Source organism: Rattus norvegicus, chromosome 10, assembly GCF_021556685.1.
Source record: "Rattus norvegicus strain SHRSP/BbbUtx chromosome 10, alternate assembly SHRSP_T2T, whole genome shotgun sequence".
In the NCBI taxonomy this organism is placed as follows: domain Eukaryota; kingdom Metazoa; phylum Chordata; class Mammalia; order Rodentia; family Muridae; genus Rattus; species Rattus norvegicus.
In genome coordinates, this window is record NC_141543.1 from 95,541,106 (window position 1) to 95,568,643 (window position 27,538).

At 39.1% G+C, this 27,538-nt stretch overlaps 1 protein-coding gene and 1 pseudogene across 10 annotated transcripts in view; both read right to left on the minus strand.

Moving 5' to 3' along the window:
- Kansl1 (KAT8 regulatory NSL complex subunit 1) overlaps positions 1–27,538 on the minus strand; it is a 130,791-nt gene that overhangs the window by 10,739 nt on the left and 92,514 nt on the right. For 6 of the 10 annotated variants that reach the window (XM_087573230.1, NM_001427727.1, XM_087573226.1 and 3 more), the window contains 4 exon segments: positions 25,556–25,654; positions 13,750–13,865; positions 13,048–13,243; positions 7,583–7,748 (listed from right to left, as the gene is read on the minus strand). In XM_087573230.1, coding sequence (XP_087429356.1) covers positions 7,583–7,748; positions 13,048–13,243; positions 13,750–13,865; positions 25,556–25,654 — 577 coding nt within the window. 10 annotated transcript variants of the gene reach the window in all.
- LOC120095423 (small nucleolar RNA SNORA21) lies at positions 18,590–18,717 on the minus strand (annotated as a pseudogene).

The following is a 27,538-nucleotide window of genomic DNA, read 5'->3' on the forward strand; positions in this document are numbered from 1 at the left end:
CTACCACTGAGCTAAATCCCCAACCCCAGATTATGTTTTCTTTTAAAGCTGACTTAAAAAAAAAAAAACCGTTCCCTCTCTATCATCTAAGACAAAGTCCTACTATGTTCCTTAAGCTCTAGTGATCTTCCTGTCTTAGCCTTCTGAATAGTTGTGACTGTAGGCATGGACCATCATGGCTGGCTCTGAATTAATATGTATTTTCCTAAGAATTAAGTATTTTAGTAATTCCTTCGAAAAATAATTTTTAGGATCTTAATTATTTTCCTGTAGGCTTACAGTTATTTTCCATTTTACTCTTATAGCTAGTACTTAGGTACTAAAGACAGTGTAACTGTTTTTAAGCTTTTGTCAAAACAAAACAAAACACTCCAAAACACAAACACAGCACCTGAAAAACTTAGGCAGGAGGTTTGCTGTGAGATCTAACGCTACAGCCTAAGAGACTGTCTTAATAAGAACCAAGCCAGGCCCTTTAGTGCCTTCTCAATTTTGGTAGGTCACTGTTCACTTACAGTGTATTCCTGGTCTATATTATGGAGTTTTCTGATTTTTTGTGGCAAGGTCTAAGTAGCCTTTGCTAAACTTTGCTATGCACACCAGGCTGGCCAAAACTCAATTCCTGCAAAAAAAAACAACACCAACCCAAGCTACCAGGGTTGCCAGGCATGTGGTTCAAAAGAACAAAAGTAACAGCATTTGTTGGTACTGCACTGAATATAGGTCACAGAGCTGCCGTGGCCTGAGCCGTTCAGTCCATGAACATGTGCATCTTTCCCCACTTACTTGCTCCATTTGGTGGTGTTAGAGATTGACCTCAGGCCATGTACTTGCTATATGTACTCAAGATATATCCTCTAAGACCGATTTAATTTTTCTATGTTTAGTAGTCACTGGTCAAGGTTAGTCCTCAATACAACCAACAAGATTGAGACAGTCAGTATTTTGCCATGGATCAGAGGCTGGTCTTTAAGTCACAGCAAGACTGAGATTAGTTTTGTTTTTTTTTTCTTCTTTCTTTTTGGTTTTGCAGACAAGAGTTTCCTACAGTCTTGAACTCAGATATCTGCCTGCCTTTGCCTGAGTGCTCGGATTAAAGATGGTGTCATCACCACCTAGCAACAAACAGCTTTTAAGTCACAGCCTTGTCTTTATAGTCCAGGCTGGCTTTAAACTTTAAGTGATCTTCTTTCTCGTTACCCAAGTCCTAAGATTAAAGATAGAAGCAATCATGCCTGATTTTTTTTTTAAAATGAAAAATTTTTTTCTAAAATTGTGTGTGGGTCCATGAGTAAGGTATGTACATGTGGTGCAGGTATGTACAGAGGCCAGAGGCTTCACATGTCCCTAGATCAAATAAGTACTGGGAACTGAACTCACATCCTCTGAAAGAACAGTATACTTTTTTAAAAAAGATTTATTTATTTATTTATTTAATGTATACGAGTACACTGTAGCTGTCTTCAGACACACCAGACCTCATTACAGATGGTTGTGAGCCACCATGTGGTTGCTGGGAATTGAACTCAGGACCTCTGGAAGAGCAGTCGGAACTCTTAACCGCTGAGCCATTTCTCCAGCCCAGAACAGTATACTTAACAGGTGAGTCATCTCTCCAGGTCTCCCAATTCTGGAGGGTTATTTTGTTGTTGTTGTTACTCATTTGTTTGAGATAAGAGTCTCTCTATTATGGAACTCTGGCTATCTTGTAATTTTCTATGTAGATCTGGTTGGCCTTGAACTCACAGAGATCCATTTGTCTTCACGTGTGAGCCACAATGCCATGCTTATACTGAGTTACAGACCTGGGTACATGAGGGACAGTGTCTCAGAAACAAACAACCATCCCACAAAAAAGAAAGCAATCTGAATGTAAGATATATTTGTGCAATAGCGGCACATGTTAAGGGAGTAAGCAACCACTTTAAAAAAAGAAAGAAAGAAAGAAAGAAAGAAAGAAAGAAAGAAAGAAAGAAAGAAAGAAAGAAAAAGAAACCAAGGAACAAAAACAAAACCTGGATTTAAGGACCACGCCATGAGATAGAATCCACAAGCAACACTGCTAACGTAGCCAAGAACCTGAAACCATAATAGTAGAAGGAGGAAACCTACTACCATTACTCTGTTCAAGGAACACAGCAATGAAATGACTCCTAATGACATACTGGTATACCCACTGATTAGAACAGCACTCAACCCTTATCACAGAGGCATCCTCTTGCAGGAGATAGGAATTTACACAGAAATCCCAAAAGCAAAATGTTCTGAGTGAGAGACCATCGGACACTTAGCCCTAAATGGGATATTATCAAACTCTTTTCCCTCAAAGATCTCTGAGGTAGAGAATGTATAGTTTCTACGTGCACAGGTAGTGGGCAACTTCAAGTAAACAGCATCTTCAGACACAACAGGACCACAGAACTGACTGACACACATATAACTCATGGAGACTGTGACAGCACGTGTAAGACCCACACAGTCAAACCACACAAACTGCACAATTCAGAAGTGGAAGCAGAAACAAAGTTCCACCCTTAAGCAAAAAGCTCTCTGCAACTGATATCTGCTATAAAAGGGAGAATCAGTTTTCCCCAATGGAGTGTTATTAGGTATATCAACCACACCCCAAGGCAGGCCCCAGGCCCAAGAGTAGTTTGGCCAACACAAAATGGACTTCATGTTTTTTATGTTTGTTTTTCAAGACATGGTTTCTCTGTGTAGCCCTGGTTGCCCTCAAACGCAGAGATCCAAACTGGGCTACCACTGCACAGCTAGACTTATTTTTTATGTTTGATTGATTTTGGTTCTGTCATTTTTTGATTTATTGGTTTGTCTGGGTTTTTCTTTCTCTATTTATTTCATTCTTTTTATAGAGAGAAAGAACATGAAGCTGTGTGAGTATGAAGATAGGGAGGACCTGGAAAAGAGACCACAATGTATTACATGAAAAATAACAATCTAGTTCCATTCTATATTTTTTTGTTGTTTGAGACATGAGTTTCACTGCATTGCCCTGGCTGTCCTAGAATCAATAGATGAATTCAACTGTCTTTGCTTCCTAAGAGTTGGGATTAAAGGATTATGCCACCAACTCCAGTTCACATGGTGCTGGGGATGGAATTCAGTGCTTCATTCATGCTAGCAAGTACTACACCAACTGAACGATATCCCAAGCATAAAATCCCAAATGCATTTTAACTCTGCCAATGAATCTTAAGAAAATTTACAACTGGGGTTGGGGATTTAGCGCTTGCCTAGCAACTGCAGGGCCCTGGGTTCGGTCCCCAGCTCCGAAAAAAAGAAAAAAGAAAAAAAAAAAAAAGAAAAAAAATTACAACTGTTAAAAACAAAAAATAGGCCACTTGTGGTGGTACACTTAAATATCTGTAGCATGCATGCACCTGGTGTCTTTGAAAGCTGAAAAAGAGGATGTCTAAACCCCCAAAGGTGGAGTTATAAATGGTTGTGAGCTACTATGTGGGTGTTGGGAACTAAATCCTGGGTCCTCTTCAAGGGCAGCAATGGCTTTTAACCACTGAGCCATTCTCCAGCCTCCTTTGGGAGATAAGTAGTATAATAAGCTCTTATCACCAACTATTGACAATATCTGGGGCCTATTTCCCTCTCAGTATTGTGAAACTAGTAGCAAATCTGAGCACTGAAAATGACTTATTATTCTCAGTCAAAATTAGAAGAGCTCAGACACAGTCTTCAAACAAAGCAAATAACCATAAGCTTGTGGTGGCAGCAGCACCCACCTTAAACCTCAGCCCTTGAGAGGGAGAGGCAGGCATCTAGATCTTCATGAGTTTGGCCAGTCTGGTCTACAGACAGCTAGAGCTACACAGAGAGACCCACAAGGGTCCAGAGGTTTTATAGATTTTTTTTTTTTTAAACAAAATGAGGGTCAGGACTATCGTCCAGTTGCAGAACACTGCTCTAGGATATGCAATGTCCTGGGTTTGATTTCTAGCACACAAAAAAAGGGAGTGAGGGATAGAAGACAGACAAATGGAAGGGTGAACTGACAAGGGAAAAAGATTCACCTATCCTAACTCCTAAAATAGATAGACCAATCAGCTGAGCAGCTGAGTGCGATGATTCATGCCTCTCAATCCCAGGATTTGTTGTGTAAGTTCAAGGCTAGCTAAGGCTACATGTAGTGAGACCTTATCACAAAACAACAAACTACAAAACAGACTCACAAATACCGTATTTTCTTTTAATCATTCTTATAAAACAATGAGCAAGACCCTGTTAACTTTCCCAATCAGTAGACAACACAAGTTCTTAGGTACTGTTGGTCTGAGTCCTAAAGACATGGAAAAAGCCAAAAATCTGAACATGGGGCTGGGGCTGTAGCTCAGTGTTTGCCCACGTACACAAAGCTCTGGGTTTAAAAGCAAGTACTGAAACTTAAAACAAACTAGACAAACTGGAAGGTTGAACCAACCACTGAAATATTTTAAGGTGCTGGGGTATATAGCTTGCATGTATATAATAATCCTGCCCTGTGGCAGGTAAGGAAGGTATGAGTGCCAATTCCTAGTTTGAAGTCTGCATGAATACACACTGATACTCTTAAAAAAACAACATTAAAAAAACCCCACAAGAGATTCATTCATTCAGCTGTAGGATGCATATTCAACTTACATAAGATTAACATGCTTTATCAGGTAAATAAAGGAAAATATAAACTGATTATTGACTCCATCTCAAACTACTACTTCCTTAGAGAAAATGGAATGTGACTGAAAGACTGAATCTTCAGTTCACCAAGCTCTGGTATTCTGTGCTTGGGTGCTGGAGGACTCAAGCCTGCTGTCTTAGGGTTTTGCAATGCTCACGTCTTCCTCCTGCTGGGAAGTCATATACTCTCAAGTACTCATGTTGGCAGTGTCTCACAAAACAGCACAGATCTTCCCAGCTACTAGGTGGAGCTCTCATCAGGCCTTTTTTCTAGGTAGGAACTAAACGCATCACTAAATTAGGTGATAAGAAAACAGAGGCTCTCCTGCTGCGATACTAATAAATAATCACACCCACATCTTCTACAGCTTGGGATAAAAGAGGCTTCATTCAACTATTTCAATTTGTTTTTCAATATTTGGGTTAAACACACAGTTTTACACACACTAAGCAAGAGCTCTACTAAATAGCTACAAGACCAGTCCTATTTTTACTTCCCCAGCCTAGCTTTTTGGTTGCTGTGGTTTTGAGGCAGGGTTTCTCTGTAGACCAGGCTGGCCTTAAAACTCGAAATAAACCAGCTGCGCCTGCCTATAACTAGTCAGTAAAAGCTGTGCGACCAGGCTAGCTTACCTGCAAGTTTCTTAGTGATTTTCCTATCTTTTCTTTCTGTCCTGCTACGGGAGTGCTGGGATTAGAGACATATGCCATCACAGACTGTCTACTGAACAAGAATCATGCACGCCTTTACTTGCTATAAGCCTCTTTCCTTTCCTCTTATGACCTTTTTTGTTCAATTAAAAAAAAAGAAAGGATATGGGGGTCTCAGCTGGTCCTTTAATCCTAGCACTCCAGAGGCAGAGGCAGAGGCAGAGGCAGAGGCAGGCAGATATCTCTCTGAATTCAAGGCCAGCCTGATCTAGAGTGGCTGCTACTCAGAGAAACCCTGTCTTGAAAAACCAAAAGGAGATGGTGAGATCTCATTACATAGCTTTGGCTGGCTTGGAACTCAGAGATCTATTTGCCTTGATTTTTGAGTGCTGGGATATACGGTAACAAACACTCCCCCAGCCGCCTAATTTCAACTGCTTTCTCAATTATTTGAGATGAAGTCTCACTACAGAATAGAACTTGTGTCAACCAGGAGGGCCTCAAACTCAGCAATTTCTGCACTTCCCTCTCTTAGGTGTTGTGTGTACCACCACATCTGCCCCTTTTTATTTTAAGACAGAGTCTAAGTAACCAGCAGGCTTCCTGTCTTAGCCTCCCCTTAATAGCTAGGATTCCAGGGTTGTACCCAGAGGCCTATCCAGCTCAATTTCTTATCTGGACAGATGTAATGGGAGTGCCTAAAATATGCTGAAGGTGGAAGACACAACCAGACAAAGAATGATCCCAGCGACTCTACAAACTGATGAGAAACACTCAGGCCACAGAATAGCTGCCACATTAAAAAATTCTTAATGTAGAGGGGAAACCCCAATAAACAATAGAGAAATAAGTGGGCTGGGGATGCAGAACGCTTGTCCTCTTAAAGCCCTGGGCCCAATCTCCAGCACCCACATAAATCCAATTATGATGATGCACATGCTGTAATTCCAACACACTCAAGGTGGAGGCAGGAGGATCAAAAGTTCAAAAGTCATTTTTGGCTACACAGTGAGTTTGAGGCTACAGAATACATGAGACCCTGAAACACTCCATGTTCCTAAGTGAGGATGGGGAAAATAATAGAACCAAATTCATACAAAGGTTTAGGAAGAATGTAATCATCTATAACTTAAAGGAGTCAAAACAATACTAATCTTGTCTTTTAAAAAAAGGTGGGGCAAGGCCAAGGTGGTTCCTCTCTTTAATATCAGCACTTGGGAGGCAGAAGCAGTCAGTGAGTTCAATGCCAGCCTGGTCTACATAACAAGCTTTAGGCTAGCCAGGACTACATAGACCCAAAATTGTGGGAAATCCCCTACCTTTACACCATCTTTTAGAGAAAAAAAATGCACAAGGGCAGGTCATACAGACAAACACGGTAGACAGGTGAGAACAGTGCAGTCCTATGCGGAGGTCTTCACTGATGCACAAAGGTGTTCAATGACATTTGTGAAATGGCAATTCCTCAGGGATGCCATTCATAGAGACTAGAATGTGTATGGTGTCCTCTGAAGTTGGGCATGTTTTTTTTTTCTGACAATCTTTCAATTTATAAGTTAGGTTCATTCAAATGTGGCTGATATTTAGACTATAACAAAATTATACCAACACGAACATTAAACACGATAGTTATACCTGTGGTTGAAATTGCCTTTAAATCTGAACTCATAGACAAGCAGAATACTTCAAAATCCTACTTGGAATGGTGTACTATCTATGTTCACATTCAGCCTTGTAAATTGAGCTTAGTTATCAATTCTCTTGTCTAAACACCAAAACTATGGTTAGGAGTTTTAGTGTTATAAATATATTTTGAATGAAGAAAATTTAAAATCTTGTAGGAAAAACGGCTTCGCAGTTAAGAGCGCACTTACTGCTTTTATTGAAGGTAAGATCCAGGTTCAGTTCCCAGCACCTACATGGAGGTTTACAGTTAATTCTAGTTCCAGATCTGACCCCCGAGCACCAGGAAGGCTCCTGGTACACATAGATGAGGCAATACTCACATCAAAAACAAAATAAATAAACTTTAAAAAATTAAAATAATAATCATAGCAAGTCAGGCTTGGTGGCACACATTTGTAATCCTAGCACTTGGGAGGCTGAGGCAGGAGGGTCACCTCTGACAACTTTTTGTGGACAGAAAAGTAAATGATATTAAGTATCTGATCTCATTGGCTTTCTTTTACCTGGAACCCTTTTAGATCATTGATTAGACTCTAGTAAACTCTGTCTTTCTTACCATCTGGAAATGCTAGCACAGGGTGAACACACGAGTCCAACTGGGAAAGACGCTCCAACAAAGGTGCTTCATAGTGTATTTCAGGAGGCATGGTGTTCACACTGCCTGAACCACACAGTGCACAAGAGGGATTCACATCACAGCCAGAGCGGATATTCCGGTGAACCTGTGAAAAGCAAAACAAAACCAATAATTTGTCTCTGATAAATACCTAACATCCTTGGTGGGTATGATGGTATGTATGTTTTAGCCCAAGCCCCTGGATCTCTCAAACTATCCTCTACCTTCAAGAAACAACACAACTTCTGACTATATAATGAAAACAAGTTATGTATGTTTAATGTTTCCATTCATAATTTTTATTGTTACACTAATTCCAAGGATAAACCATTTTCTTTAAATTCCCTTTACATACGTAAGGACAGAGTTAAATGAATAAAGTTAAGTCCTCCAAAGACTTAATTATGTAAAAATATATATTTTTTAAACATTCTAAAGCTTTGAGACAAAAAGCTGAGAAGTCTAATATGGAATCCCTACAATCTCCTGTTACAAAGAACAAGTCAGCCATTTGCCAAAGCATGACTCAATTTTCCCCATGGGTGATGCCTTCTGTTAGAGGCAAGGTTACACGGTTTCTCTGAATGCCCTTAAACACCAAGAATCCCTTCCTATCCTCCTGAGTGCTAGAAAATAGCATGTGTACTTTCCTGGCTTGTAATTATCATGCCTTTTCTGTTTCCCCTTTATGAAAATGTGAATGATAATTCACAGAGGCAAGGCTGATCCCAAAACTCCTAATGCTGCTGAGACCTCTACCACCCGACTACCCGACTACCCGAGTGTCCTGAAGATGAGACTGGGTAAACTGAAGGGAAACATTCTAAAACATTGCAATGGTAGATGTTGCTGAGAGAAAAAGATATTAGCTGAATATGATATCCTATGTGGACATCATTAATTACTATTTGATGACAAAATCACCCACCCTACCCAGGGCTACAGGTCTGTGTCCAAACAAACTCCAAAGCCTTAAACAAAACATAAAACCAAACCAACCAACTAACCAAAACATCTCTCCACTGAAATAAAAGACTTTCTGAAAACAAGAGCTTGCTGCTCATCCAGAGATTCCACAGAACTACCATTAAGTTCTATTACATTTCAGAATTCCTTAAAAAGTGTGTGTGTGTGTGGGGGGGGGCTGGGGATTTAGCTCAGCGGTAGAGCACTTGCCTAAGAAGCGCAAGGCCCTGGGTTCGGTCCCCAGCTCCGAAAAAAAGAACCAAAAAAAAAAAAAAAAAAAAAAAAAAAAAAAGGTGTGTGTGTGCGTACACACGACTTGCCTTGAGTGTTCTCTCTCCACTAGGTTCTAGGGCAAAACTAAAGTGGTGACGCCCGATGGCAAGTCCCTTTCTGGGTACTGAGCTCGTCAGCCACCACTGCCAGAGCTCTGAGTGCCTATAGACCAGAGATGCTCCAGGGACACTAACTGCAGTTATGTCCCTTTTCAGGGCTCACTCACTTGTGCTCTAATTTATCCCCAACATAAACTATCTCCAGATTTATCTTCCAGCAAATAGTTTGCTATTCCTTCCTGTTGATTTTAAAATGAACATCCAGAGGCTAAAAAGTTTAAAAAATATCCTTAGAATTCAAGGTATTTAGTAATTTTCAACTATTTCCAACACGTTTATGCTTACTAAAGCCTTTTTGTTCCAACACTGAGTGGCATTAAGACCTACAAATGACAAACACGTATACCAAACACCCATCCACGAAATACAAATAAATATCTAAAAATAAAACCCCTGAAAATACTAAAGACAATGGGATAAGCCTATGAGCATCTCAGGCTGAGACGGGAGGAGCACAAGTTCAAGACTAGTTAGGGCCATTTAGTGAGAACCTGTCTCAAAATGGAAGAGAAATAAGGATGCAGCCACTTGTAGAGTGCTTGGTTAACATGTGCAAGGACTGTGCCCTCAATTCGTAGTACCATGAGGAAAAAAAGAAAAGAAAAAGAAGGAGAGATAAGGGAAAAGGGAACTAGAAGGGAAATAGAACGAAAAAGCAAAATTTAAAAAAGCACACTAGACTTTCCCTCAAACACTTCCATTATGAATGGAGTTTTATTTGTGTAAAAGTGTCGTGTTTAAAAGCATCAAAGAGGGGTTAGAACTCAGTATTTAAGAGCACACTGGCAGCTCTTTTAGAGAACCAGCGTCTCTGTTCCAGGGGATCTGACATGTTGTTCTGGCACCAGAAGTGTAAGTGGTATACATATATACATAGGGGCACACATTAAAAAAAAAAAAAAAAGACAAAAAAAAGCTAGTAGCCATGATTGTACACTTTTAATCCCAGCATCTGGGAGGCAGATATCTGTGAGTTCAAGATCAGCCGATCCATGTAATATGAGTTCCAGAACAGTCACTGCTACATACTGAAACACTTTTCCAGACACACACACACACACACACACACACACACACACACACACACACACACACACACACGGTAAGTGACTCTCCAACAACTAATACAATATACTACCTGCTGCTTCCTTTTTTTCCAGATAGAGACCCATACTGTTGGGCTGACTTGAACCCATGAGCAACTTGGCCCTCCCAGTGTTGGGATTACACAGGCATGCAGCACCACACCTGACTAGTAATACACTGTTTCCTTGTCATCAACTCTTCAGAAAAAACACTGATTTACATGACAATGACTGAGAGGCTCTACCAAATATCTTATTATTTTCTACATTTATTTTTTTTGGATATTTCAGTCATTTCACACAATGCTGTTCTTTAAAAGATCATTTAAAAAGACACATCATGAGGGTTGGGGATTTAGCTCAGTGGTAGAGCGCTTCCCTAGCAAGTGCAAGGCCCTGGGTTCAGTCCCCAGCTCCGGAAAAAAAAAAAAAAAAAAAAAAAAGACACATCATACAAATGTGTCATGGAACAAAGGACATGAAAATTCACTATCCAAATATTAACGATTACTACCTCTTTTCATTCCCACCCTTCTGAGGAAATGTAACAATTCCATAAACATAGATTCTGCTTCAAACAGGCTACTTTCTGTTCTTCTCAAGAAGTGTTGAAAACACTCTTTAAAGATTTAGTTCCATTTTTTAGTTTTGTATGCCTATATCGTAGGTCTACATATATGAATCGAGGTGCCAAGAGTCCAGATGAGGGTGACATATTCCCTGGAGCTAGAGTGGTGAGCTACCCGATGAGGGTGCTTAAAACCCAACCTGGATCCTCTTCAAGAGCAGTATATGTTCTTAACCACTGAGACTACACTTTGGTGGATTTTTTTCCTTTCTTAAGTCATTCTTGGTTTAATTTTTTCATAGCTCCAAACGTTGAACTCTTAAGAACTCACAGTCACACCTCTCCCTTATCTGAGATCCCAACACTATCCCACCATGCTGCACCTTTCTACACCAGCTACAGGATAAATTGGGTAGTCTACCTATTGATTTGTTTCTGTCACTAGTAATTAGATTAGTTCATAAGTGAGGATTTTTGTTTCTACCTAGTATTGTATCATCAATACCTAGGCTAGACTAAACTCACCAAAATTCAAGTATTTTACAAAAGAATGAATGTTTCAAGAACAAAAGATTCATTAAGAAAAAAACACTTTATTTTATTAACTTACCAGTCAGGTACTCCAACATAATTATTATATAGACTTCATAAATTTCAAAATAAAATAAACCATGCTATTCAAATAAGCAATAAAAATTCATCACAATTTTGAAGTCATCTTCATTTTCTGTGATAAATCTGGAAACTACTGAAAGTTGGGCAAGCTGGCATACAACTGACACCATTTGCAGGTCTCAAGAGGTAAGGACAGGAGGCCTCCGAGATGAAGGTAAGCCTGGCTAACAGAGACTCTGTCTCAAAACACAAAGACACAAAGAACAAAGGAGGAAGGGAGGGATGGAGGAGAGTTAAGAAAAGATATTCTAGTACAGATTCTTTTTTAAAAGCAAGACTTTGTGGTTGGACACACAGCTCAGCAGCTAAGGGTATGTTCAGTTCCTTGTTGAATTGGTAGTGAACATGGTGGTTTACAACCATGTATGACCCAAGCCCCAGGCGATCCAACATCCTTTGCTGATCTGAGGGTACCATGCAACCAACATACATGATATACATACAAACATTCTGGCCAAATAAACACATTAAAACTTTTTTTTGTGCTTTAGTATGTAATACTGTTTTTATATAAAAATAAATCTTCTACAAACATAAGAATCATACATACTATTGCATCTTTAAATGAACTTTAATTCCACTCAATTTCCAGTGAATTAGAAGGTCCCAGTTCATATTATTTAATATGTTATTTTTTCATAATATTTTTATTGATTTAGGAATTTTACATCATGAACCTCACTCAAGCACCCTCTTTCCCAGTCATCCAAGGTCCTCTGCCTCCAACCCTTGTGATCTATACCCTCCCCACAAAAAAGCAACAAGCAAACAAAACCTTCAAAAACCCAAGACCATTTTGTGCCCATATACTCATTGCGGCAGTCAAACTCCTGGTGGTAGGTTCCTTAAAGAACACTGACTCCACCAGGCAGTACACATGGCGCACATATAAACATTCAGGGAAAACAAGCACACTAAAAGGAAATTTTTATAAAAAGCGCTAAACCTACAACAACTGCCTCTGTCACTTGTGGCAGAGTGTGGGTGTGGTAGTGTATACTTGTGATCCTTCAACCTAAGACAGAGGATCAGGAGTTCAGGTCAGCTTGGTGTACGCAGTGAGTCCTTGTATCAAAACAAACAAACAAACAAACAAACAAACAAACAATCTCAAGCCTGGTGGTTCACATCTGCACAGGAGGTAAGGCAGGAGTTTAAGATCATCCTGGTCTACAAGAGACCGTGTCTCAAGAAGAACACATGGAAGGGAGGAGACAGAGATGGCAGAAGAGGGCTTACTGCTCCACACCTGGTTATTTTTGCTTGCTTAAGACAGAGCCTCATGTAACCCTGGATGCCTTCAAATTTATGATTTGACTTTTAATCAAGGCTGATCCCTCCTACTACTTGTCATGTTGGGATTACAGGTGTGCTCCACTGTGCCAGGCTAACACTTCCAGTTTCAGTGAGAACAGGCAGATGAGAAATAAACTCAAGCCAGAAGTTTTCAAGCCAGAAGTTTTCATATCTGCCTATCGTAGTCTATGACCATGTACAATGACACATATGAAACCTTTACATTAAACATGGCATCCTAACTCAAAATTTAAAACCAAAAACAAAAGGAAAGGGATTTTTACTTTTTATTCTAAAGCTGTAGGAAGCAGGTTTAGGACTCAGTATTTTTGAAGGCTCACAGGAAAACTTGAGGGCTAGCCAACTTTGGACAGTATTGGGTAAGTGGAAGTGAACCTGAGAACAGACTCTGTGAATACCCACCTTCTTAGAAAGAGGAACAATGCTGCTGGGTCGAACAAGCCTCCGTTTCTTACAGCTCAGTACAGGCCGAGTTCGGGCTGCGACACATGTGCCATCCGATGATGAAGAAACTAAATTCAGCCTTTGCTTTTTATGTATTTGTTCCTCAGCATCAGAACTGTCACCTGGAACTTGGTCTGCCAGGACAGGCTGAAGACTACAAAAGGGGAGGAAGACACTTTTCAGAACACAGAGGAAACAAAGCCTATAATATGGGTTCCATCGCCCAACTTTCAACTGTTCACAAACAGGCTTTTACAGAAGCAGGTCAACTCTAGATTACAATGCACATTAAGCTAAGTGTGCATTACTTGGGCTACGCTTAGTCGTGAGGCTGTCAGTGCATAATATCTATTATGTCTGCAAGATGCAAAGATCAAATTTTCATCCTTAGTTTTTCTTCCACAACACAAATATGACTAACAAAAGCTATAGAAAAATCACGATTGGTAAGAAAACAATTTTGCGAATATTATTGAACAGTTTTAAAGACAGTTCTATGAATAATGAACTCTAAGGATAATATATACTTTATTCACATGTTTAGGGAACTTATGAATGAGCGGTAGGGCTTTCCCAGTCTTGGCTGGGAATAACTAAGGGCTATAAATTCATCGTTTATAAGAGTATTAAGTGTGAGAAATAAAAGAGATAAAACATTACCTGTTAACAACTCCATTGACAGGTCTCAGCGCTCCACATGTTTTGGTAGACAATGATTCTGTAATATGACTAACAGGGATGCCATGGTTTTCTGACGGTTGAGAAACAGACTCAATCTGAGTAAAGAGAAGAGATGAAACATTAACATTTAAAGTAGTGCACGACTTTTAATCCCAGCATTTGGGAGGCGGAGGCAGGCAGATCTCTATCTAAGTTTAAGGCCAGGTTGGTCTACAGAAGGAGCAGAAGGAGTTCCAAGACAGCCAAGGCCACACAGAGAAACCCTATCTCAAAACAAAACAAGTAAACAAGACCCCATTTATCCCAGCATCACCATTTCACTGAAATTTCTGGCAATGAACTTCAAAACCAAACTAAACCATGACAGGAATAAAGAGAATTAGCTCTGGAGAAAAGAGGAACCCAAATGTTCACCAGATTACAAGTAGTACACACACACACACACACACACACACACACACACACACACACACAGAGAGAGAGAGAGAGAGAGAGAGAGAGAGAGAGAGAGAGAGAGAGAAAGGAATAACCTCAATTTATAATTGTAATTATAAAACAGAAGTTTAACAAAACAGTTACAAAGTAACACGATTCTTCCAAAAAGGGTAAATAAGTATACAGTAACAATCAAGAGAGCTGAAAGGAAATTTCACTATCATTAACTTCAGCTGCTATAAAAATTTGTTTTTCAAAAACTGTTACTTTATTTCCTTTCATTTCATGGTGCTGGGAACCAAATCCAGAGCCCAGAGCATGTCTGACAAGTGCTATAGCACAGATGTAGGATCCTCAATTGTATTTTATTTTAAAATAGTTCCATGTGGGGACGGATGGATGGATGGACAGACAATGGACACACACAGACACCCACAACACATGCTTTTTTTCACCCCACTGAGACAGGGTACCTCTATGTAGCCCTGGCTACCCAGGAACTTGAGTACACCAGGCTGACCTTGAACTCAAAGATCTGCCTGTCTTTGCCTCCTGAGCGCCGAGACCACTGCTACTACCCAGCTCGCAAATATTATTTTTTGACAGAAAACTACATTAAAATCTCAAATGTAAGCAAACAACAGTAAGCTCAAGTAGTACACATAAAGAAGTTGAGTGCAGAGGCTCGAGTCCCACACCTTTAATCCCAGCACTTAGAAGGTAGAAGGAGGTGATCTCTTTTGAGTTTGAGGTCAGCCTGGGCCACACAATAAAACACTAACTCAAAAAACAAAATCAAACAAAGACTGTTTACTACCCTTACAGTTTGGTTTCTAGCACCTGTATCTAGTGTCTCATAACCACTTGTAATCACAGATCCAGGGGATCAGGAACTGTACTGATGTGCAAAAACGCACTCAGACACAGATATATACACATAATTGAAAGGAAAAAAAAAAGAGGTTAGAGAGATGGTTCAGAATTAAGATTATTGAATGCTCTTCTAGAGGACCAAGGTTTGATTCCTAGCACCCATGTCATTTCACAACCATCTATATAACAGCAATTCCAGGGGATTCCATGCCCTTTTTTGGTCTCCATAAGTAACAGAAACACATGTGGTGCACAGAACTACACGGAGGAAAAATACTTGTATACATAAAAAAAATTAAAATTGCATGCTAGAAATTTGGGCAGTGTGAATATAGTTGGAGAGACAGGTGGTGTCCAGCTAGCCTAGCTGAATCAGTGAGCGCCCCAATCCACTGAGAGACAAAATAAGAAAAAGGTAGTTACTAGGACATCTGATGTTGCCTCCTGCCTCAGCACTTACGCATACACTTATGCACCCAACTGCACACATACATACAAATTTCAAATGAATGCAATCGTTTGCTGTTTTATTTTCTATCTGGTTCTACAGATCAAACCCAGAACCTTGTGCATGCTAGACTAACAACTACCTTTATACAAATCAAATATATATTTAGAATACAAATAAGGAAGTTGTTTAAGGAAACTCCATTAAATATAAAACAAATATTATATTTACAGTTTATATATAACTCAAAAGAGGTAAGAGAGTATGGGATAATCCCACCATTTGGGAGGTGGCAGGAGGAACAAGAAATCAATTGTAGGCTGGGCTACATGAGACTCACGTAGAAACAACCAAATGGAGGTTGGGGTGAGGAGTCTGAGTGTCAATCATATCTTTGGCAATAAGGATAGGAGTGCAGCTAATCATTGATTCTGGAGTTGCAGAAAAAGCACATAAAGACGATGACTGTAGTTTCTGATTTCTCACACTCAGAATTAGCTCTGGGGTATTCTGAATTTCTTGTAGTTGCTAAGATGCACTTAATAGGTGAATGGTCCAAGGTAGCAGGGTTCCCAGCCTACCCTCTTCCAATGCTATGGATTAGTGTATCCTAGACCAGTGTTTCTCAACCTGTAGGCTGAGAGTCCTTCCGGGGCTTCTCACAGGGGTCGCCCCTAAAACCACTGGGAAATAAATCCACATTATAATTCAAAATAGTAGTAAAGTTATGGTTACAAAGTAGCAACAAAAATATTTTTTCCATTTTTTTTTTTTTTCCGGAGCTGGGGACCGAACCCAGGGCCTTGCGCTTCCTAGGCAAGCGCTCTACCACTGAGCTAAATCCCCAACCCCTCATTTTTTTATCAGATATATTTCTTTACTTACATTTCAAACATTATTCCCCTTCCCTGTTTCCTGTCCATAAGCCCCCATTCCCTCCCCTCCCCCATACAGGTATTCCTCCTATACATTCCCCTTATTGCCCCCTCCATATTCCCCGGCACTGGCAGGACCCAACCTTGGCAGGACCAAGGGCTTCCCCTTCCCCTGGTGCCCCAACAAGGCTATTCTCTGCTACATATGCAGTTGGAGCCCTGGGTCAGTCCATGTATAGTCTTTCAGTGTGGTTTAGTCCCTGGAAGCTCTGGTTGGTTGGCATTGTTTATGGGGTTTCAAGCTCTTTCAACTCTTTCAATACTTCCTCTAATTCCCCTCAAGGGGGTCCTATCTTCAGTTCGGTGGTTTGCTGCTAGAATTGACCTCAACAAAAATAATTCTATAGTTAGGGGTCACCACAACATGAGGAAGGATTGGTTGCTCTTCTGAGTTTCCATATGAAGACAGTCTTGTTTTAACTATGCTACAAGGGATGTGACACATTCTTCTTGTCACTGTGGGTAGACATCACATATGGCAAACAAATATACATGCAAGCAAAACACCCATGCACATAAATTATGACTGAAAAATACATTAAAAAAAATCACAACCGTATTAGAGAAGAACTATTTTAAAACTTCCTTTACAATTGGGTAATATAGGCTTGCATGGTGACATAAGCCTGTAATCCAAGCACCAGGGAAGCAGAGGCAGAAATGTTAAGAGGTCAACCATCAGCCTACCCCTGTGCCTTCTGAGTGCTGGGGTTAAAAGAGTTTGCCATCTTGTTTTGCCAGTCAATTTAACACTGCTGCTGTAATACGCCCGCTAGTCACTGACAGAAAAATAACCTGACTCAGAGCAATATCATGCTGAGCACATATTGTTATGTTCTGAGGTTTGTTAATCTTAAATTTTACAAAGCTTTATGTAGGACGCATCAAATTAAAGGTCAATAAAAACCATTATGTCTAAAATGGCTTTGGTTAGAGCCCATGACCAGACTTCCTTCACCTGTGTTATTTTGCTGTTTTACCCTTTAGAAGCTGACAGAAAAAGATATTTGGGGTAGTAGCCTCAGCCCTGAATTCTGAATTACTGCCCCGATCAATCAGTCTTAGCCTATGTGTTCAACAAACCATCCCTGTCCAACTGAGATCAGTGTTTGTGTAGTTTGTGGGGTGACTCTCGGACCCCAATAGTTACTATTCCTTTTTAAAAAAATTTTTTATTTACTTTGAATTTTAAAACCTTGTTTATTTTTATTTCATATGCAATGGCGTTTTGTCTGCATGTATGTCTATATGAGGGTGTCATATCCTGGAACTGGAGATACAGAGAGTTGTGAACTGCCAGGTGGGTGCTGGGAATTGAACCCGGGTCCTCTGGAAGAGGAGACTGTGCTCTTAACCACTGAGCCATCTCTCCAGTCCGACAGTTACTATTCTTAACAAAAATCTTATTACAAAATATATTTACAAAAGCTCATTATGGAAAGATCTTCCTTAAAGGGAAAGTAAGGAAGTAAAAATCACAGGTAATCACAGGAAATTTCTGCTCAGCAGCTACCTTTAATTTTCTACAGATGTACATATTTAAATATAAAACTTTTCTCTGATGTAAGAGACAGGTATTTGTTATAAAATAACAGGCAATTAAATTCAGATCTGTTATTCTTTAATATGATTTTAATTTTCACAAAAGGTACATTTTTAAATTATTTTATTCACAAATATGTGAAGTCACTCACAGTTCCCTAAACACATTCATAACGCCCTAAGGCAAAAAAACCCACACTTTATCCTGCAGTCTAAAAGCCGCAAAGATGTTAACAAACATTTCATAAACAATGCTGATACACTTTAGGCTTGATCATTTCTACTGCAGTGTTTACATCACTAGTGTCCTCAGAAAATGAAAGCACAATTCAAATGTCTTCAATACCCCCAATAAGAAAGTATGAAAGGGTGGATGTGGGGACACACACTTTTGTTTGTTTTTTTGACACAGGGTTTCTTTTCTCTGTATAGCCTGGGCTGTGCTTGAAATCAGATCTGTCTGGCTGTTAGGAGCAAAGGCCTGTCCCACCACAGCACCATGAGCAGCCAGAGGCAGGTGTATCTCTTGAATTGACACCAGTCTGATCGGTATAGGTTTCAGACCAGTCAGGACTACACACTAAGGCCTTGTTTTAAAAAAGAAAAGAAACTATTAAAACAACACATCATGTTGCCACTTCACCCAAAAGTGCCCCTTTCTTAAAGTCTCAGTGGGTTATTAGCAAAAGGCCCACTGAGTGCTTTTAAAAGGGGATGAGTTTTTTTTTTTTAATAAATATTCAGATGAACTCTAAGGATTTATATAGCTCATAGTTAGAGAGAAGCATAGAAAAGTTAAGGTGCTAGAAAAAAACGCACTCATAATCTTTCTCCGTTTAAAGCAGGGCCATAAAGGACTGCCTTTAGGAGTAATTGTGAGAATTAGAGGTAATGAGGGATACTGTAAAATTTTTCTTTCTTTTATTGGAAAAATCAGGTATAACGCATGAAATAATTAACACAGAGATATAATTTGCTCTCTTATCTAAACCAAAGAAATGTCACAAAAAGCCTTGAAGAAAAAAAATCATATTGAGTAGAGGTTTTCATAGGGCGTATTTGGAGGCGGGGACAAGGACGTATGAGAAGTAAGTTCATGTGAACTTAGAAGCTGAGCATCTGGAAAGCTAAGGGACTGCTTAGCATTCAAGGTTGGTGTGGCCAAAACAAGAAGAAAACAAAACCAGTCACTCATAAGCATCACACCATGTCTTCTTGAAATATCACTTTCTTACACACATCATTTTGCTTAGCTTAAACATAATATTTTAGTTTGGTTTAGGTATCCCCTGACAAACATCAAAATTACAAGGCAAACTGGGTGACAAAGAATTTAGTTTTATATTTTTAGCTTAAAATAAATCAATCATCTTTAAAACTTTCTAATGAACCATTTCTTAGCTCAAAGTTCCCATCATTTCAATGATACTTAGCATAGTTTTGGAGTTTTGTTCTTTAAAATACTATTCTGGGTCTGTGTATGGTGCCCTTGCTTGTGTGCAGAGGTTGTAAGACAACTTTGTAAATTTGGTTCTCTCCAACTTTCAGTGGGTACAGGGGAACTGAACTTTGGTCACCAGGCTTTTGGAGCAAGTGCCAGCTGAGTCTTCTGACACTCAAGATAGTTTTAAGCGACAACATCAAATGTTTACTACAAATAAGGTGCACCAGTCATTCGTACAAATTAGCACTTCAGCCAGGATATTATCCTAAATGGAAATCAAAGACTGTAAATATTCCATACCTGCTGAGTTACTTATCTGGTATCAGTTTAAGCATATTCTAAAATGAGGTCACACACCTCACTGCACTTTACTTTTTGTGGGTTGATTATTGAGACATGTATTCGTGGTTGGCCTCCTTTCATCTGGCTGATAACGACCTTGAACTTCTGATACCTCATTGTGGTGATGACAGCAGGTATGTAGCACTACGCCAGGCTTGTATGGTGTTAGCAACTGAACCAGGGCTTTGCATCCCTTAAATTACTATTCTCAAAATTTCAAAAGAAGGTGTTGTTTAAAGTCCAATAAACCTAAAACAGGATTCATACACATTGTTGCAAATATATATCCATCCATCCATCCATCCATCCATCCTAAGGAAATAGGTTATAAATTATAGTAAATCCTAATTACTTAACGTCATCATTCACAGCCCAACTTACTTAAAGGGACCTAGAGCCAGTCAACAGTTATTGCAATGGATCATTATTTCCCAGCCAGTTTCTATCCCTTTAACTCTACCCTCCAACCTTTATCAGGCCAAAACACCACTCAATATTCCCAGGGAATGAAAGGAAAAGAAGTTACTCATGACTAACCAAAGGTAAGAAGACTGTTATCCTGAACTACTGAAGAGTTTACATTTTTAGCATACTTCTGAGAAATAAAAATACTTAGTAGTTCAGTTGAAGGAAAAGGTAAAAATATAGAATACTTTAATGACATTATTAACCAATAGTCAGAGGTAGAATGCTTTTACTAAACAAAATCCTCCATTGAATTTAGGACTGAATGGTCGTTTAAACAGCATTTATACCAGAAGGAAGTTGACTTGTCTTTAGAGGAGATGTGAGTGAGGTAGTAGAGGATACTTATGAATCCCTAGTCCTCCAGCCATGGCTCTTCTCAGCTACAGCTCAGTTTCTCAGCTGAGATCTCATCTCAAAACAACAACAAACACACGCACACCAACAAAACAGTGTACAAACACCCATTTGTGTACAAAAAGCAATAAAAAAAAGATAACCCAAAAGTAATGGTAGATGAGAAAGGAGGTAAAGAGAAAAATGTAGCCTTTTAGAACTGTATTATTGTTTCTTACCCCCACCCCAGACCTCAACCATTTTGTAGGGGACTATGATAAGTGGAAGACAATACACACCTCTATCACAAAAACATTATTACCCACCAAAAAGGACACAAGGAAGGCAAGGTATGGTGGCACATGCCTTTAAATATTTGAGAGTTCTAGGCCAGCCTGTCTACATAGTGAGTTTTAAGACAGCCAGTGTTGTGTAGACTGACTTTGTGTCAAAACAAAACCCCACCAAAGAAACAGGCAAACAAAGAAAGGGGGGAAAAAATCTAAAATTTCTACTTAATTTCAGAAAGCAATTTGGACTATATAATAGCGACAACATTCTGTACATGAACACTGTATTCTAGGTTAGTAAAGTTGTTTCTCATATGAGCTGGTTAATCATAAAGCTCTCTTCACATAGTCTACTGAATTACAGCTAAATGTAGTGGCACACATCTTTCTAGCTGTAGCACCCAGGAGGCAGAATTAAGAGGATTGCTGTGAGCTGGAGGTGAGCCTGGGAAAGCAATACCAAGTATCAAAACAAAAACAAACAAGTAACTATCAGTAACAAAGTGAAAACTATTATGATCCATTGTTAGCAATTCATGGGTTTGTTTGTTTGTTGATCCAGACAGGATTTCACAATGTAGCTAGGCTTGTCTTAATCTTTAGATTATTTTATGTGTAGGATTATTTTGCTGGATGTGTATATATGTCAATCACATGCGTGCCTGATACCCTCATAAGAAAGGCATATGGAGTTACACAGGTTGTGAGCCATGATGTGGGTGCTGAGAACTGAACACAAGGCCTCTGCAAGAGCAACAAGTGCTCTTAACCAGTAAGTCATCGCTCTCTAGGTCCTCGTCTCTACAAAGCCCTTTCTAGTATTGCCGAGGTTGCTACAACTCATGACTTTTAATATATACAAATGAGCAGACAATGGAATAAAAATAGATGTGTTACAGATGTATGAACAATAACAGTCCGGTTTAATGCCTCCAGATCTTGGTCTTTAGACACTGTTCTCCAAGGCCAGCCAGCACAGCTTAGTCACATACTACCTCAAAACAAAAATCTAAGATCATTAAGTAAACAAGTAAAAATGCCACAGAAGCCAATCTGAGGGAGTTCTCAATGCCATATCTAGGTAATTCAATCAACTGAATCTAAACCCACACAAATAAAATAAGATTAATGGTAAAGGAGTTACTCTGAAATGAATAACCAAATGAACAGCTGTGCAAACAGTAGGTTCAGCATGTAAAACACTTGCCAAGCAAGAATGAAGACCTTAGTTTAGATCTCCAGGGCTTACATAAATCATAGGCCAGAGTGGCATTCCTATTATCTAGAGCTCCCAGAGCAAACTGTCTAGCTGGACTAGCTGAATTGACAAACTCTGGGTAATAAGAGGTTCAATATAAAAGATAGAAAGCAAACAAGAAAACATACACTCTATCATGCTAAATAAACAATTGACTGTCATGGTAGCTCTTGTTATCATAGCGCTTTGGAGGCTAAAGTAGTGGGACTCAGAATCTATCTAACTTGACTTACACAGCTATACTCTGTATGAAAAAAATTGTAAAATTTCTTTACAGATTTCTTCAAATAAGGGCTATTATGTATGGATATAAATTATTTAATGATACTCAAATTAATTTTTATACAGTATCAAACAAAAGTTATCAAATCCAGGGACTCATGCCAAGTATAGGCAAGCATTCTACCACTGAACCACATCCCTCACAGCCAATGAATTATTCTGACATTTGATGACTTGATGAAACGTAATTGACAACATGTGTGCCATTCTCTCCATTCTGCCCCCCTCCCCTAATCTGTAAATAGTCTCATGTATCCCAGGTTAGCCTGACTGTAAAGACTGATCTTGAACTCCTGATCTGCTCCTCCCTCACATGTGATGTTATTACAGGTGTGTACTGTCATACTCTCAGCTGTATGTCTCTCTCGGGTTTTTTTGTTTTTGTTTTTGTTTTTTTGTTTTTTTGTTTTTTTTTTTCTTTTGGAAAGAGTTTCCTTGGGTAGCTCCAGCTCAGCATTGGAGTTCTGCCTGCCTCTGCCTCTCTGCCCCTCTGCCTGCCTCTGCCTCTGCCTCTTGAGTGCTGGAAATAAAGGCACGCATCACCACCACCCAGGTTTGTGGTTTTTTGATGGTTAATTATTCAATAACTTGCTGTCAATAAATTGAAATGCAACTGAATTTATTAATACATTCAATTTTTATCTTAAGACTTTTACATATAAAATGTCCAATGGTATAAAGTTTTCAAAAGTCAACTTTGCTTTTGTCTTTTCTAATTTGAATGCTTTATATTCTGCCTATGACAAAAAACATGCCTTTGAAATATTGTTTTCTTCTACACAGGCGAAAATGCACTGTTTTACCAAGTAGCACTGACACTAAATAGACACTTTCTGAGGAAGTTCGCTTCTAGTCACAATTCACTGACAATTTTTTAAACATTTTAAATTTTATTTATTTGTGTGTAGAACGGTGCATAACAATGGTATGTACGTATGTGGAAGCCATAAGACAACCTGTGGGGGTTTTCCCTTCTTCCATCATGTGAATGCAGGTCATTAAGCTTGATGGCAAGCATTCTTACTGGTGAGCCACACTCAAGGCTTTTCTAAAACAGGCTATCATATTGCTCTAGTTTGCCTCCAACTCCAATGATAGATCAATAGAAACCATTTTGTTGTTTATGACACAGGCAACTATAAGCATTTATTTGATTTGCTATAATGCTATTGAGAGTTTTTTGTTTCTAAGTTCAGAAGGAAGAGTAATGGAAATTTTTCTTACTTTTTTTCCCATCAGATTTTGGTTTTAAAAGATCTAAAAATACAAATTCATTTTGTAAACAAAACATGCAATTCACTACTTATAATTGTCTTAATGTAACCACAAATGCCACCTCTACAGAGTGAGTCAATACGAAATGACAGAAGATGGACGGACGTCTGTAGTGAACATTCACGGACTTTTGGGGTTGTTATACCCCACAAAGTACAGTGTAGTTATATTAAATAATCAAAATGTTATTTAACAGACAAAAGCATATAGAGGTACTTATAAGTTATATTTAAACATTACCAACTTCTCTATTAGAGACTGATGGGAAAGGGTAAAAGAAGGGAAGACCAAAGGATAACCAGGAATGACTGTATTTGGTGATTCTCAGAAATCTGTATCTCTTAAAGAATCTGAATATTTCATCTATGCAGCCAAAGTAAGTAGTATTAAGATATTTATAAAATTGTTATTTGTGAAGTCTGTAATGACAGTCCTTATTCATGTTGGCACTTTTTGTTTTTACATTTTCTCTTTTGTATTGTTAATGATTTATTAACTTTACTATCTTTCCAAAAGATAGATATTCATTTTTGATTTTATGTTTATCTTGTTTTTCCTTTCCTTTATGTGTGTATGTGTCTTGCTTCCATGTCTGCACACCATGTGCATGTGCTGCCTGCAGAGACCAGAAGGCACTAGATCCCCTTAGAATGGAGTCATATGTAGTTGTGAGTCACCACATGGATGCTGGGAATTGATTGTAAGAGCAGCCTGTGTCCTAACCACTAAGGCATCTCTCCAGTCCTATAGATAAGGTTTCTTTTATTGGGGGCTGGATAGGCCTATGTATGAGGAATTATATAAATTAGGTTAACTAGTAAGTGTCTCCATCCCTTGAAATAGGGTCCTAGATTACAAAAAGAAGAAAACTTACTGAGCACCAGTACCTATACCTCCTGGCTTCTTAACTGCTGATGTGTAACTAATTACACCAAGAGCTTCCTGACTTCCCCGCCATGACCTACTGTCTCCTGGAACTGTGAACATTCATTCTTTTCATCAGGTTATCTGACCACAGCAACAGAAGAAGTAACAGAGTTCAAAGGTAGCCTGAGAAAGTTTGTAAGACCCAGTCTCAACACTAGCAAGCAAAACCAAACCCAGCAGAACCAGATGAAGACCTTTCCAGAATTCAAACATCTCTATCTTAACTCTTACTGGTTTCTACCAAATTATGAGTTAACACTAATAATAGATAAAGCAAACTCCTTATTTTTTTTTTCTTTTCTTTTTTTTCGGAGCTGGGGACCGAACCCAGGGCCTTGCGCTTCCTAGGCAAGCGCTCTACCACTGAGCTAAATCCCCAATCCCCAAACTCCTTATTTTTACTTACAACAAAAACACCACCACTAACCAGAACTTTATGTTCATCTCTTAGGAAGTATAGCCCAAAAAACCCTGAGACATGGTTCCACTATTTTCTAGCCTTGACTCAAACTCACTATGTAGCAAAACATGATCGATATTCTGATACTCCTCCCAAACACTGGGACTACAGGTGATCACTACTACACCTGGCTTACTCAGTGCTAAGGATTCAACCAGAGCTTTGTGCTTGGAATCTGTACCTCTCTCTCTCTGTCACACACACACACACACACACACACACACACACACACACACACACACACACACACAAACACAGGAAATGTGGCTGGCTATCCCTTTTGCTTCAACTTGTTTAAGAGCCTGCTCCCCTAATTACATTGGTCCAGAAAAGTTATCCTACTAAAACTGTACGAGTATGTTATACCTATGTGCCCTGATCCAGCCACTACTCTGTAACTTTATATGTGGTTGTAGTTTATTGACCTATAAGAGCTACCTTTTTCTTTCCCCCTTTCTATCTTTTATACTTACCAATTTATCACTCCCATGATCTGTCTTCACCTCAGAACTAAGTGAAAGTAAGTCTGTTGTGTGATCTGGGAAAGATGCCTCCCCAAGGACTATCAAGCCCTGTAGGACAAAGAGTAGAAAAACAGTGTGAGTAGTATAAACTACCAAGTTTAGGAATTAATCTCAAATTGGTTGGGGCTCAGAGTTTGTTAACCAGAGGCCCTTCCCTTAATCTATGGCTCAAAACTAGCCCCAAAAGCAGTAGCTTTACTTTCCTGAGACTTATTTTAGGACTGTGGGCATACCGTAGTGGTGCAGCACTTGTACTCATCTGTGCAAGGCCCTGGATTATTTTTTGTTTCTTTGTTTTGTTTTGTTTTTCAAGATAGGGTTTCTCTGTGTAGCCCTAGCTGTCCTTAAACTCAGAGATCTTCCTGCTGCCCTGCCAACCTTCCCCCAGAGGGTGTAAAGGTGAGCACCACCCCTGTATTTAGTGTGAAGGTCTTTAAGTTCAACCTGAAAAAGTCCATATGAAACCACAAAGAAATATTTGAAAATATTGCCATAAATGAATATGTAAAAATAGCTTTCAAACTTAATAAAAAGTAGCATACTTTAATTAAAAGTTTCTCCATTTAAAAGAAACTTCAGTCTCAATTTGGTGCCTCATACCCAACATATAGCATTGAGGAAGATAAGAGAAGGGCCAGATTCAAGGTCACTTTTCTGGCCCATAATACACTGTCTCAAAAAACAAAATCTTGAAAATATTTTCTTCCTTAATTCATAAGGGTTAAATCGACCTCCTAAACCTTACCAATTTAAAAGTAAAATCTTTTTGCAAAAAGTACAAAGAATTCTTATACATTGTTTCTGAAAATTTTACATCTAAACTGGACATGATGGTAATGTCAGAACTTGAAAGGAATAGACAAAACCATTAGGAGTTCCAGTTCAAGGCCAATTTGGGACATATAAGACCCAACTCAGAAAACAAGCAAACAAAATTCTCATGAGGCTGAAGTATTTGGAGTAGTGATCAATGGTCAAATCAAGACAAGGCTTTTGAAATACAGACTATGCTAGTTCTAAAATCATGATCCTCTTCCTGTCAGCCTTCAGGGGTTGGGACTAAAGGTATGCAGCATCATTTCCATCTAGACTGAGTTCTGCTTTTAAAGACCGTCTAGTATCACAGACCAACTCTTGAGAAGCTCAAGCTTCCCTACTCAAATTAAAACAACCAGAATTCACCACAAACGAAACTCCCAAGAACCAAAATAGATGAGACAAGGTTGTCCTTGACACCTAATAACACAGATAAGATGGGAAGCTCAACTGCTTTACAGTTTGAAAATAAAAGTATATCTTCCCTCCATCTCTTATTAAAACTGGTATTTGTGTAAGTGTGCGTGTGTTTGTTCATAGCCCAGGATGGCCTCAAATTTGAGGAAATTTTTGTGCCTCAGCCTCTTTAAGTACTAGAATTACAGGCCTAAATCACCATGCCTGGCTTAGTTAGCTCTTTCTGTATCCAGGTTTCAATGCTCTTTAATTTTTTTCTTTTTCCACCAAGACGGTTTCTCTGTGTAGTCCTGGCTGTCTTGGAACTCACTCTACAGACCAAACTGGCCTCAAACTCAAAAGATCAGCCCTGCCTTTCTTTGCCTGGTATTAAAGTAAAAATTCAACACACATGTTCCAAAAACATAATGAAAAGAACAAGAAAAATGTGTTAAAAAGAAAATATTTAAAGACTGTTTAACTTTATCTGTTATCAGCCTCTAGCCAGAGATATTTACTCTGAAGCTTAGAGGAACAAACACGAACGTCTACATTGTTGCTGTTACAGCTCCTATCCTAGACTCACTAAAGAATACTTCACTTGAAAGCTATCTTAGCACTTCTCTATGAAACTTTACATGAATCTTTATGATTTAAAACACATTGTTTCCCCCTTTCTAAGACAAGGAAGTATTTTATAAAAAGGAGAGAGAGGGAGCC